Raw genomic sequence first — 15016 nt, 5'->3', positions numbered from 1 at the left:
TACCAAAGTGGGACTTTCTAAACTTCTGCCTCCAAGCAATACTAACCTATTTTCTGTTTGTACAAAGTACTTAAATGAGTAGTGAATGAGGAACACTTTTTTTTTCTTCCTTCATGAATAAGCGTTTGGCTCTCCTGGATTATGTAAAAGCTCCCATATTTACCGAAACTTCTCTTTTGTCCTGTTACAAAATTGCTTGTTGAGTTAAGAGGGAGCAGCCTGTCAGCTTGATGATTTTGACCTCAACTTCCTTGTACATACAAATAGCCAATTACTATCCTGGAAAGCTACAAAGGTTGGCTGATACAATAAAATATCTCTATAGTAACCCGTGACTTCGACTGAGAGGGATCTCCGTCTCCTTTTACACGCTCGGTAAGTGGCTTGTGTGTTTCCTATTACAATATTATTTTATATCAATGTTTACTTAAGAGTACTTAAGAGTTGACTTAGAGTTTTCCTGCAAAGGGAAGTTATAGTTAAAGTTATAATGTTCTTTTCCAGAAGTTGGGAGACAGAAGCAGAACCTGTAATCATTTCTGCTTTTACACAGTTCTCTATGCCAATATGTACATGTAACATGCCAATTTTAAAATAGAAGACCCAGACTTGGCTACTTCAATATAGGAGGCAAATTAGATAAATCTGAGTTACAAATCAGAATTTTTTTGATTTTCCTAATATATTATGTGGCAAAAAAAAAAGTTGGGCACTTGCAAAAATCAGACAGTATAGTTGCTAATTATCCGCAAAAAGTTAATCATGACCAATGTTCAATACCAATGCACATTTGGGTAGCAGTCTGTCTGGGTACAGAAAGGGAAATGGCATATATAGAAAGAGAAATGGCCTACAGAAATCAGTGGGGTTAGTGGGACTTAGTGTTGAGTAGCAAACACCATCGAAAATCAGGTGGACTTTGTCACAACTTAAGTCCTATTATGGCTTTTATACACAGAACACAAGAAGTTGATGGCTGGAATTTGTCTGTTGAATATCAGGCCCTTCCCATAAACAAATGATTGATCAATTAATAAATTGATTGGTTTAAATACAGTGGTTCTCAAACTTTTTAGCACTGGAACCAACTCTTGAAAATGACACTGTATCAGGACCCACCTAGCTTTATGAGACTTTAAAAAAAGATGATATAGAAAGAAATATTTTGTTTGCTTGTTTACAGGTAATATTTTATTTATTTATTTATTTGCAAAAAAACAAAAACTCGTTCCATTTCTTGTGATGAGGCAGCCCTAATGACTAACCACAAGGCTTGAGTTATATGACCCAGGCTTCACCTGCCCCACTACGTGTTATTGATGGCCTCGGGGGGGGGGGAACACAACAGAAAAAAGATGCTCAAACATATATCTCCCTGTATTTGCACAAGCTTGCAAACTGAAGGAGCTCAGCTGTTTGCAGGGCAATCAGCAGCTATCTAATTTTTGAATAGCTTCAGGGCTTGGGGCAGTTAGTTATCTGATCTTTCCATCGCCCATGTTTTCAATGGAGGGTTTTCGGAACTCACCAGAAATTGAATTACTGTCCACTGAGTGGGTCCCAAACTACAGTTTGAGAAACTCTGGATTAATTATTAAGTTGTTGCTGTAGTTGTTGTTGAGGCGGGGGAAGCCAGGACAAGAACATGCAATTGTTTCAGTTACAGCCATGTACTTGAGAGAGCAGATGGTCTTCAAATGATTGAGGGGTCCTGTAACTGGAGGTCACAGACAGGAGGGTAGGAGGATATGAGATCCAAAGGTGAACCAAGAAGGGCTTTGAAACTAAGTTCAAGGAACTTATGCTAGATTCAGGATAGACTGGGGAGGGTAACATGATCAGAGCAATTAGAGAAATGAAAAATCTGAGCAGCACAGTAAGCATACCAAGAGGATCTAATAGATGACCAGTGAGGAGACTGCAATAGTCAAGGCAAGCGATGACCAGAGTTTCTTGCCAGACAGGTAGAGAGGAAGGGCCATATTCTTGCAATAGTGTTAAAGAAGTGGCATGATTTGGCAACAGACTGAATTTGGGGAACAGAGAGAGGAGTCAACGTTAACACTCAGGCTTCAAGGATGGATGGTGACCTTGCCAATGGATAAGGAGAGAGTAAGATGGGAGGAGGACTTGGGAGGAAATGTGACCAGTGTTGGACATACTGGGTTTCAGACAGCAATGAAACATTCAAGCAGAAACGTCAGGCAGATAGTTGGAGATGTGGGTTTGGAGGGAAGAAGATGGTTCTGAGTTAGAATGGTAGAGCTGGTTTCCATTCAGTAAGCCTTTTGCTAGAATTGCTGAACGGACCTTATTTTTCACATACCTTCCTTTCTCCAAAGAGCTCAGGGTGGTGTACATGGGCTCCTCCCCTCCTTTTGTCCTCACAACAGCCCTGTGAGGTAGGTGAGGCTGAGGGATCATGACTGGCCCAAAGTCACCCAGGAAGCTTCATGGCTGATAGGGGATTTGAATGTAGATCTTCCAGGTTGAAGTCCAACTCCCAAACCACGACACCATCCTGCTTCCTATTTAAGTGATATGTTGAAAGGAAGGAGACGCAATCTATGTGTAGAAGTGAAAGAGCTTAGAAAGATCCTATGGCTGAAGAGAACTGAATTCCCACCTCCATAGCCCCCTTCTCGTTCCAAGGATTTCTCCACAAATGCAAGGATTGTAAAGTTCACTGTTGTTAGCTGTTGCAATGTTTCTGCATAGACCACCAATGTCTCCTGACAGGTGGCCGGTCTGCTTCTTAGACCTAGGGGGAGGTCCTCCACCCAAAGTTCCTTCCAGGTCTCAACTTATCTCAAATGCTTATGGGATATAAGTAATACAGTTTAATGGCAACGAAGGGCTGCTGTCATTAAAGTGCCAACTCTTCCAATGTTTTGAACATCTTAAGGGTCAAACTGTGCATTCAGTTAAGCATATGCTTAACAATCCATGCTCTTGCTTCTTTTAAACTACATAGCAGCTGGATCAGGATCATGGTCAGGGCTGGCTGCCTATGAGTCCTATGGCTCAATCCTGAGTTGCCCAGCGCCCAAAGAAGCAGAGGTGTCAAAATGACTGTCTCTGCATACAATGGAGGCTGGGTAGTCACTGAACTGGAGAGAGATATTGGGGTGGTGGTGGACAAGTCAATGAAAGCGTTGACCCAACATGCGGCGGCAGTAAAGAAGGCCAATTCTATGCTGGGGATCATAGAAAAGGTATTGAGAACAAACCAGCTAATATTATAATGCCGTTGTACAAATCTATGGTAAGGCCACACCTGGAGTATTGTGTCCAGTTCTGGTCCCTGCATCTCAAAAAGGATATAGTGGAAATGGAAAAGGTGCAAAAGAGAGCAACTAAGATGATTACGGGGCTGGGGCACCTTCCTTATGAGGAAAGGCTACGGCGTTTGGGCCTCTTCAGCCTAGAAAAGAGACGCCTGAGGGGGACATGATTGAGACATACAAAATTATGCATAGGAAGGATAAAGGGGATAGAGAGATGCTCTTTATACTCCCACATAACACCAGAACCAGGGGACATCCACTAAAATTGAGTGTTGGGAGGGTTAGGACAGACAAAAGAAAATATTTCTTTACTCAGTGTGTGGCTGGTCTGTGGAACTCCTTGCTGCAAGATGTGGCGACGGCACCTGGCCTGGATGCCTTTAAAAGGGGATTGGACAAGTTTCTGGAGGAAAAATCCATTTCCGGTTACAAGCCATGATGTGTATGCGCAACCTCCTGATTTTAGAAATGGGCTATGTCAGAATGCCAGATGCAAGGGAGGGCACCAGGATGAGGTCTCTTGTTATCTGGTGTGCTCCCTGGGGCATTTGGTGGGCTGCTGTGAGATACAGGAAGCTGGACTAGATGGGCCTATGGCCTGATCCAGTGGGGCTGTTCTTATGTTCTTATGCTGGCTCCTCCTTGGTAAGGGAGAAGCCCAACAATGGGGCTACTAGACTCTGCACCGGCTATTTGGCCAGTGCAGAGTAAAGCAGCCCTGTGTGAGGCCAGGAGGCCCAACACAGGGGTCTGGATCTGGTGGAGCAGAGCTCTGCCGGTCCTGCCACTCTCATCCTGCTCCCTGCCCCTGATCCATCTCCCCCACCCTCCCCCATCCCAGAATGCTTTCCCCCATCCCCACTCACCACTTCGTCACCTGGAACAAGCTCTGGCTGGTGTGCGACAGGCCTCCGGCTGGCACTGGTTCAGCGTGAACTGGTGCTGAGCCAGTGACAGAACTGAGCTGGCAGCGTGTGCCTTACAGCACGTTTGCAACGCTCAGCGCCAGCAGAGGGCCAGCCCTGGCCTGATAGGATTGGGCCCTGAGGCAGTTGCCTGGGCAGTGGATTGGTAGAGGGGTGCCCATGTCCACTGGCCACATTTGCTTACTTCATTCCAGCCAGCACGATCCCTTTACCCAACCGTGTTCCAGTTATCCCCACTCTTACTCCTCCTCCTCTGTGAACGTGTCTGCACTTATGAATCCATCTTAAGGAAACTTGTGGATTATGATAGCAAATTTTTTTTGACCTGCTGAGAAGAGAGAAATGACCCCCCCCCCCAAAAAAAGGTTGGTTTGTCTCTTGGGTTTTTATTTTCCTGTAGCTTCTTCCATAGCAGCTTTTAAAATGTTCAGATGTTATCCTCAGGCCTCATACATGTACCAATGTCCATCCTGATATCCTATGCCAGGGGTGCTCACACTTTTTTTGGCTCAAGAGCTACTTTGAAACCCAGCAAGGCCCGGAGATCTACCAGGGGGGAAGGAAGCGTCTGACAGACACCCCCTTTAATGTATGGAGCCCCTGCTGGAGTCTAGTCAGTTTCGTCAGTTTTGTTGCTGCATGCCTGAAGAGCAGCTAAAGTGTCCCTTTCAGTGTCAGTTTAGTGTCAGCTAAATATGTCAGTTTCCTCTAGTCACTAGACGAAACTGACATATTAACAGTTTGGAGAGACAGGGCTCCCCGATCTACTCATTTTGCCTCGCGATCTACCAGTAGATCGCGATCCACCTATTGAGCACCCCTGTCCTATGCCATAAAATGTAATCTGTCTCTGACATTCTTTGAGTGTAACGAATGTTGACACTGGAATCCTGGGAAGTGCTGTTCTGTTCATTGCGAGGTCCTGGGAATGCCAGTGAGCTGCCCAAATGTTAGCCTTTGGTGCTGTTTGATTGCAGTCTCGTGTGCAAAAGAGTGATTGAGGGCACAATCCTCTCCAGCTTTCACTGTTGAGGCAGCTGTGCCAGTCACTGAGGTCTCCTCAAGGTATGTTTGTTCTCTTACCTTGGGCTGCATGAAGCTGCATTGGCGCTGGAACGTTGGGTAGGATTGGTCCCTCAGCCATTTAGTTATGTGATGCGTGGGTATCAGAATTCTCCTGCTCATCAGAAAAGTCCAGAGTAGTGTGGTTCATTGGGATGGTTGTCATGTGACGTTTATGGGCACACCAAAAACTGAAATGTGTGAATAAAACAAATGCAACTATCATATTTGTATACTCACGTTGCACCTCTCTATAAATCACAAGCTCTGCTTTCCAACCCTGTAACATACGGTAAGTTCTTTAAAGAGACCCGGAAAACATTTGTTTTGCTGTCTTATAATAAGGGGCAGATGGTTTGTTTTGTGTTTTGGAGACTTTGATTGACAAATGTATTCTCCACCTACTTCTCATCCAGGGGCCTAAAAATGAACCCAGTGATCGTAAGCCAGCCACAGGTTGTGGTTCTCCAGTCGCAAAATGGCCAATGGCAGTCGGATCTATGCGACTGCTTCAGCGACTGTGGAGTCTGTGAGTAATCATGCAAACCTTTGACTTTATGCTTGTTTACGAAGGGAAAGGGCTGAAGAGAGTGGCATATACTCTGCATGCAAGTGTTATATTTTCTTATAAATACATACCAGTCCCCGATCATGGCAACAAGCCCCCATTCTTGCTCAGCCAGATGTATAGACCGGGTTGTACCTTGGATCCTCTGTTAAATTCCTGCTGATTCATCTGTTCCATTAGACTTTCTCCTATCTGAAGTCAGGTGGAACAGGGAAGTCACGGTCCAACCTTCCTTTGAGAACAGTGGGCAGAAAACCTTCCTGTGATTATGCTTCAGTTCTTTACCTTTTGGTGACCCTGAACAAAGACAGTGAAACATGTTAAGGCAGTTGGCCTGTGGCCACAACAAGGAAGGAAGCAGAATAGAATTCAGATGGCACAGAGTTGCTGCAGGTGTGGTGTAACTTGTGCTCCCCCTTCAAGGCTCTCTCACCCAAACAGAGGTGGCATGTGCGCTTAGTGCGCTTAGTGCTTGAGAAAGTGAGGGCAGAGGAAATTAACTCATGAGGATTTGGAAGTATCTTTCCACTGTCCCAAAAGAACCAGAACACAAGCGAGCCAGGGTGGTGTAGTGGTTTGGGAGGTGGACTTGGACCTGGATGATCCAGGTTCAAATCTCCCCTCAGCCACAAAGCTTCCTGGGTGACCTTGGGCCAGTCACTTTCTCTCAGCCTCACCTACCTCACAGGGTTGTTGTGAGGACAAGAAAGAGGGGAGGAGCAGCTGTGTAAACCGCCCTGAGCTCTTTGGAGGAAGGGCGGTATAAAAATGTGAAAAATAAATAAATAAAAATAAGAATGATGTTGCTAGATCAGACAAAAAAGCTCTCTGATGCAGTAGTTTGTTCTCCCAAAGCCAGGGTGAACTCACAAGCAGACCATGATAGAGCTGGCCACTACCTGATGTTTATCCCCAGACTCTGGAAAATTGAACTTGCAGTGATTCCTTCACTGACGCACTATTTTGGCCATTATGGTGACTAGCTAGCAAATAGGACTATGGATCTGCCCTCCTAATCCACTGATTTGGGACCTGTGGATTTAACTCACCGCAAGTAACTGTTACCCCGCACATGCCCGATCTTGTCTGATCTCAGAAGCTAAGCAGGGTCAGGCCTGGCTAGTACTTGGATGGGAGACCGACTGGGAATGCCGGGTGCTGTAGGCTTATACCATAGTCTTTCGAGACTGAAGGTTGCCAACCAAGTTCCAAACTTATGGTGGAGGGCTGGAACTGAGCTCCTGAACTTGACTGGAGGTGTTCTCCAGTCACATTCAGGAGCCTTTCTATGACCCACAGAGGCCATGCGCAACCTCTGCAGCGCTCAGGAAAGGCCTCCAGATGCAACCAAAGAACATCTCCAGTCGCGTCTGGAGGTAATAATGGTATGACCTGCAGATTTTCTGTATCTTTTAGTATTTTTACAGGCCTGATTCCTCTGATTTGCTACGTTTTGCTCTTTTTATCTGACTTTTTATCTGACTATGGTTTTTATGGGTATATGTTAATGTGTTTTTAATATGTTTTTATTTGTGGTTAAATTATGTTTTTAATCTGTTTTTAATATGTTGTGAGCCGCCCTGGGTCCCTTTAGGGAGAAGGGCGGGATATAAATAAAGTTGTTTATTATTATTATTATTATTATTATTATTATTATTATTATTATTATTATTATTATTATTATTAGCAAGACCAATAATGGTCTAACCTTGCTGATCAGCAAGTTTCAGAATCCACAGGGGGCCTGGAAATGAATACCCTGGGAATGGGTACCGAGGTTCAACTTGCACCCCAAACCTAACAAACAGCCTTCTCCCAATGCAGCAGTGCCAAGGAGGCTTATGCTGTGTCCAGCAGGGGAGGCAATGACATGATGGAGATGGAAGTAAGGTGAAGTTTTACTTCCCACACTCGGCCATGCCATGGAACCTGGACCTGTTCCAGGAGGTTGTATCAACAACAGCTATGGTGGCAATATCTTATCCCCCTTCCCAGCCTCAATCTGCCTTCCTGGGCTCACCCCAACTTGTGCCAGCTAAGTAACTGGTGCCAATCCAAGTCGACGAAGTGGGGCAGGGATGGCTTACATTTTTGGAAACAAAAAATAAAAAAAAACCCAAAATCTGCCAAATAAGGAAAAAACCATTTGGTTTTTACTTTTTTATTTAATGGAGTGTGTATGGGTAATGACTGTGGCTTCATTTGCTGACACTATATCAGCTATCTAATACACTTTCAAAGTGATTCTAGTTTATGATTATAATGTAAATTTTGAATAAAAACATAAAACCACTTTCTGGACCTTGGGAAAACAACAATATCCGTGGAAAAATAAAACTTTCACTACCCCTATCAATAAGGCTTGTAGGTTATACTGTACAGTATTCTGGTTGTAGAAAACCTTGTCTTGCATCAACTCTACACTCTACCAAGGCAAGAGGCTTCTCATGCTCTGCTCTGGCTCCATCTAGGCCTCTGTGGAACATTTGTCCCCTGTTGTTTGGGGTGCCAGATTGCCTCGGACATGGATGAATGCTGCCTCTGTGGTCCAACTATGGCAATGAGGGCTGTCTACCGGACAAAATACGGGATCCCGGTAAGTGTATCCTAGTAAGTTACTAGTCCTCAGTGAGTATTTGGTAGCTTGCTGAATGGCTAGGCAGGATTCTGAACCTTTGTCCCCAACAGACAATGAAACAACTTAGTAAAAGGATTTTTACTTTATTAAATACATAGGGTTACATAAAGTTACAAAAGGCAGCAAATGCTAGAGGCATAAAACTTCTAGGAAACATACCAGCATTAAAATAACAAAGCTTAACTGGCTAGCTCTATTATTCCCTAACTCTCACCTGGGTCAGCTTTCTTTTGTAGATCTTTCAGCTCCAGGTTACCTATGAGGCCACTTGGCCCTGGTGGACCAGGCTCTCAACCTGCAGGATGTTGCACCCACAACCTTTTCCACCAAAAAAGACCCCTTGGGCTTTGCTCTTATACTTCTCAGGCTAACAGGATGGAGGTGATTCTGTACTTATTTAAACTGTCCAATCAGAAGCTCTTGGGGACAGAATCTTCCCGAAGTGGGGCCGGATGCAAGCCCTCTTAGTTCTTCCCCTCCCCACTGGAGATCCACAGCTGCATTCCATCCTTGATGGGCGCCTTTCTGTCTGCATAGGTGCTACATTATTACCTTCCATTGAGTTGTTAATTTTGTTGGCTGTTGTTACTCACATCCTTGCAGCTAGGAACTACAAGCCACTTCTCTGTTACTGGTTTAGTTTGGTTCAGGCTCTACATGCTACTAGGCCTAAACTGTACATATTCACAACAGAGGGGTACACAGTCTTTGGTGCCATCCTCCATTACTTGCACCTCCCCACTAATAGCAGAATTGGAGATATGCAAATTGTTATCATGCAAACAGGTCAGAGTTACGTTTTTCTTGGAGTCGAATTGGGAATTTTTTAGCCCACAATATACGCAGCCTGGATTCTCACTTCACTTCTACATTGCAATAACTTGCTATTCTGAATGTAAGAAGAGCCCCGCTGGATCAGGCCCAGGGCCCATCCGGTCCAGCTTCCTGTATCTCACAGTGGCCCACCAGAAGCTCTGGCAGCTGATGTGATCACTTCAGAAGGGTTATGTATTTCCCCCCATTATCTAGGTAGCTAAAACTTTGCATCTCTTTTTGATGGAGGGGTGTGTATGTGTATTCATGTAACCCTGAGCTTTGAGGACAATGTAAAACAAAAGATCATTCCACAGTAAATTTTTTAAAAGTCATAAAAACTTGAAAAGGTTAACCATGTATTACGACAAAAGTGTTTTGTGCATGACATGCACTTAGCAATGTCTCCCCACAAGTTTATCTGTCCTGTATATAGTTTTTTCTTCCGAAAGAACAATGTCAGTGCTAAAGACTTTTCTTTTCACCAGGGGTCCCTCCTAGGAGATGCTGTCGCTATCTGGTGTTGCCCACATTGCTCGCTTTGCCAGCTCAAGAGAGACATCAATAAAAGGAAAGAAATGGGGATCTTCTAAGCAGGTTGGTTTTGTCTGCAGGGCTCAGTGATGGGGAAAACTGGCATAGAATGACAGGATGCTACACCCATGTTTGTTATAACCCAGGGACAAAGCCATCAAGTGCAGAATCTTAGTATTATGAAAAGCACTTCCAAGAATTCTGTTCCCCAGGATGGAGCTACACAGATACGAACTGGCTTGACTCTTAAAGAACATGTGAAAAACACAATACTTTTGCTCACAGATCTTTGTATTTCCCTTATTTCTTTTCTTTTTTAAAAAGATACGTATTCATAAGAACATAAGAACAGCCCCACTGGATCAGGCCATAGGCCCATCTAGTCCAGCTTCCTGTATCTCACAGCGGCCCACCAAATGCCCCAGGGAGCACACCAGACAACAAGAAGACCTGCAAGGCTTCCTGGGAATTGTAGTTAAGAACATAAGAACAGCCCCGCTGGATCAGGTCATAGGCCCATCTAGTCCAGCTTCCTGTATCTCACAGCGGCCCACCAAATGCCCCAGGGAGCACACCAGACAACAAGAAGACCTGCAAGGCTTCCTGGGAATTGTAGTTAAGAACATAAGAACAGCCCCGCTGGATCAGGCCATAGGCCCATCTAGTCCAGCTTCCTGTATCTCACAGCGGCCCACCAAATGCCCCAGGGAGCACACCAGATAACAAGAGACCTGCATCCTGGTGCCCTCCCTTGCATCTGGTGGTCTGACATAGCCCATTTCTAAAATCAGGAGGTTGCACATACACATCATGGCTTGTAATGGATTTTTCCTCCAGAAACTTGTCCAATCCCCTTTTAAAGGCATCCAGGCCAGATGCCGCCACCACATCCTGTGGCAAGGAGTTCCACAGACCAACCACATGCTGAATAAAGAAATTTATCCTTGTAATGGTATTGATATTGATATCGGTATTGATCCTAGTCTGTTTGCAATCATTTGTTCTGTTTGTATTTGTAGTGCTTAAATGTATTTAAGGAAATACACACAAAAAGGAAAAATTAAAAAAAAAATTAAAAGAATTTTTTTTCAGTCCCTTATCTGAATTCTGATGGCTTCCCAATTCAGTTCACACTCTTGATAATTAACTTCACATTCAGAAATATGTCCTGGGCTGAGCACTGACACCAGGTTGCTGGGGCCCTATGGCCAAATCCTGCACTGGGCCCACCACAGAACTCCTCCTATACCTACTGGTCCACTGGTCACTGCCACCAGTATTGATGACTCGGTACCTCAATCTGGCCAGGTAGGCCCTCTGATGAGTGTCGTCCCCAGTTTGGACAACCTCTGACACTACCCTTGCTTTGACTATAGGCCAGTGATCCCCCTATCCAAGAGATACCAGCTCTGGTTACCCCAATCTCAGACCCTCCATATGGATATACCCAGTCCTCTTACCCTGCACATGCCCGATCTCGTCTGATCTTGGAAGCTAAGCAGGGTCAGGCCTGGTTAGTACTTGGATGGGAGACCGCTTGGGAATACCGGGTGCTGTAGGCTTCTACCATGATCTCGGAAGCTAAGCAGGGTCAGGCCTGGTTAGTTCTTGGATGGGAGACCGCCTGGGAATAGCAGGTGCTGTAGGCTTATACCATGATCTCGGAAGCTAAGCAGGGTCAGGCCTGGTTAGTACTTGGATGGGAGACCGCTTGGGAATACCTGGTGCTGTAGGCTTATACCATAGTCTTTTGAGACTGAAGGTTGCCAACCATGGATATCCTCCACAGCAATGGGCAAAGCTGGCTTTAAGCCAATTGGACCAATTGCTCTCAGTCGGGCCCTGCATCTAAGGGGGCCCCATGCTAGTGTAATCTACTCTAGTCTTATCAAATATACACAACACATTGCAACGGACACCTAACCCCACATTGCAGGTTTCGTAGAGAACTGCAATGATTTTAATTTTCATCGAAATTCTTAAAAAGTCAGAAGTGTTTATATTTTGAAATTGGCTGTAAACTTGGGGCCCAACCCCCCCCCCCCCAAAAAACAAAACTGTTTCCAATTGGGCCCTGCAGCTTCTAAGGCTGGCTCTGCTGCTGGCCATTGCTATGCATGATATAAAGACATTAGTCATAAGAATAATGACTAGGAAGCAAAGCCCTTTGACTTCTGAATAAATGTGTTTAGGGTCAGGTTCCCAGATAGTTAAAAATCAAGCAGTTTCTAGAAGCAGAAAAAGACTTATACGTCCCCCCAGCAATCCCATGAAGAGTTCTATGAAGCCCCCACCTTCTCTCCAGCTTTATCTATGGCTCCTCTCATCTGACCCCCCAACCTCTCCACCTAATTTCCTTAAAAGGTTGCTGTGAGGATAACACTACACAGAGGGACGAACCAGGCCTCCAAGAAGAGCTCAGGGAATGGGTTGGAAATGTAATACTACTGCTCCAGCCCAAGTCTTGCCAGTGCCACCTTCTGTTCTAAAACCAGGAGCAAAGACCTTTCTGGATGACCCTTTCTGGCTCTCTAGTAAGAACAGACGTCCCTACTATTCGTCAGCCTCTCACTTGCTCTCTCAGGTGCTGCCGCTGTGGATACTTGCCTCTGAAACCAACCTATAATTATCAGGCGACACAGGAACATAACAACTGCTATCCTGTGTCAATAAGTGCCTCTTCTCATGGTCTTCCTTCTCCTCCAGTTTGATGCTATGATGATGTCTACAGGAAGATCACAAGAGAATATCCCTGTGGCAGATGCCATCACAAAGCACTAGACCTCTTTCTTGCTACTGACCAATAAATGGAAAACAGATCAGGCCGCTTCCCCTCTCCAACCCATTTACTCCTTCCTTTGCACCCATATTAACTGCACTCCCCCGTGGCAAATTTTCAAGCCTTTCTATTCCTCAGCTTGTAATTTACACTCCTGAAGCCTGGCTTGCAACATGATCTCATTTACAACCAAAGTACACATTATACAAGTGTGTAACAAAACCCCACTGACTGATTTTTCTAAGGAAGAGAGGCTGGTTTGGTGCTAAGGAAAGGCAGAGCAGAGGTGCTTAACTCTTTCTCCGACTACTTCCTTCCTGCTGAACGGGTTCCAAGCATGTAAGCTTGTCTACTCAGAAACAAGTCCCACTATAGTCAGTGGGGCTTACGGAAAGTGTGAATAGGATTGTAGCCTCACTCTCTCAAGTGTGTATCTGGAATCCTGCAGAAGGAAAGGAGAGTGGGGAACACCCCTACCATTTCTCTGCTCCAGTCCACCACTTCCCAAACCTGCTTTTCTAATAATAATTTAGTGATACTCATAATAGTTATGATTTTTTATGGGCAGGTATTTATGGATAATTATGAGTAATTATGGGCAGGGGATGTGGTCTGGAGGTGGAGCCGTTGCCTTGCCTGACAAAGCTAAGTAGGTTCAGCTCAGGTCTTGCTTTGGATGCCTGACTACAAGCTGCTGGCTAAAGACAAAGGAATGTGGAAGAGTCAACTGGCAAGAAATGGACAAGATCCTGAAGCTTGTATTGCAGCTGTTTGTGGAAGCTTGGAAGCACGAGAGCTGCGTAGCCAGGATGATGACCACACTATGATGCTGAAGAAGAAATGGAGGGCTCTATGAGTTTCTCTGATAGAATTACACTTGTAAAAAACCACATTTGAAAAAGAGGGGGTTTACGGTCAGCCTTCCTAGTAAACCGCCTTGAGTCTATGAGACTCAAGTCTCTGAATCTATGAGACTCGAGTCTATGAGAAAGGCAGTATATGAATGAATGAATGAATGAATGAATAAATAAATATCATTGTTGGCAACCTTCAGTCTCGAAAGACTATGGTATCACGCTCTGAAAGGTGGTTCTGGAATAATAAATAATTCCAGATAAATAAATAAATTAATAATTCCAGATAAATAAATAAATAATTCTGGATAGATAGATAGATAGATAGATAGATAGATAGATAGATAGATAGATAGATAGATAGCCCTTGGGGTTCAGTTACACATATTCATGTGCAATGCATAGTTTGGCTCTGGGGCTTCTTGATTGTATATATTTAAATGTCTATTTTCCATTTCAAATATTCCACTTTTCTGTCCCGGAAGCAGTGGCGTAGCTAGAGGGGGTGCAATGCACTAAGTTTTGCAGTCGCCTCAGCATGGCATGCAAGCGGCCCCTCCCCTATGGAGCCGTTCTGGGCGCTAGAGCAAAACGGAGGCTTATGCCTCCGTTTTGCTCTAGCGCCCGGAACGGCTCCATAGGGGAGGGGGCACTTGCACACCGCACTAACATTGCACCCCCTCTAGCTACACCACTACCCAGAAGCCTTCGAAACAGCATAAAACAAATGGAACAACGATCCCAAAAGGGACTATGAATTTTTTCTCCTCTCTCTTTCTTTCAGACTTGCCTGCATTCAGCAAGCATCTGGGCTTCAGTTTCTTCTTCCCTTAAGCGCAATCACCGTCCTCCGTAACCAAGTCAATCACCACATCGCAGAAATATGTTCCTTTAGCAGCTGATTACTACCCGAAGAAGGATTAGGCTGCAACGTCCTGCCATGTAGATAAGCCTTGGACTGCACTGTAACACTTGTTTGCTGGCTACGTCTTTTGGTTGTTGGAAATGTGTTTACAAATTAATAAAAGACAACATTATGCCCCTTACGGTGCATACTTGAATTATTAAAATCTATTGCTTAACATTTAATTGTGTTCTAAACAAAAGGAATATTTCTTGCCCTTTCTTCTCAGCTTCCTATCTTTCTGCACCTGGACTATCAACCCCAAGGAGTAAAATAACCTGCAGCACAATCCTAGGCATGTCTACTCAGAAGTAAATCCCAGTGCATTCAATGGGACTGACTCCCAGTAAGTTTGTACAGGATGGCAGTCCAACAGTACAATCTTATGCATTACTCAGAAGTAAGTTTCATTGAATTTAGTGGGGCTTCCTCCCAGGAAAACCTGCATAGGATTGCAGTCATACAGGACAATCCTAACTTTTGCTAGCACTGGTGTGGTGATCGCTGCGCTAGCACTAGCCGTTTCAAATGTGCAGTAAAGCATGTTTTCAGTGACTCGCGAGTAGGCAGTGCCGGCGGGAAGACTTGAGCTGTCCTGCCAGTGCTGAATCCAACCCCATGGCCACCGGGTGGCAGAGGGGTGGGGGAGGG

The 15016-nt window shown here is 44.8% G+C and overlaps 1 protein-coding gene and 1 pseudogene across 1 annotated transcript; both read left to right on the top strand.

The window, feature by feature from the left end:
• The first annotated feature begins 343 nt into the window (after positions 1-343).
• On the top strand, positions 344-14495 carry LOC136655924 (placenta-specific gene 8 protein-like). Its single transcript, XM_066632669.1, has 5 exons — positions 344-375; positions 5692-5804; positions 8315-8439; positions 9783-9891; positions 14246-14495. The coding sequence occupies exons 2-4, from the start codon at positions 5702-5704 to the stop codon at positions 9885-9887; spliced, it is 333 nt and encodes a 110-aa protein (XP_066488766.1). The 5' UTR covers positions 344-375; positions 5692-5701; the 3' UTR covers positions 9888-9891; positions 14246-14495.
• LOC136656438 (5S ribosomal RNA) lies at positions 11274-11390 on the top strand (annotated as a pseudogene).
• Positions 14496-15016: the final 521 nt, after the last annotated feature.

This window comes from Tiliqua scincoides, chromosome 6 (assembly GCF_035046505.1).
Source record: "Tiliqua scincoides isolate rTilSci1 chromosome 6, rTilSci1.hap2, whole genome shotgun sequence".
Lineage (NCBI taxonomy): Eukaryota > Metazoa > Chordata > Lepidosauria > Squamata > Scincidae > Tiliqua > Tiliqua scincoides.
Note: the sequence above shows the minus strand (reverse complement) of the source record. Positions and strands in the feature narration are given on the sequence as shown.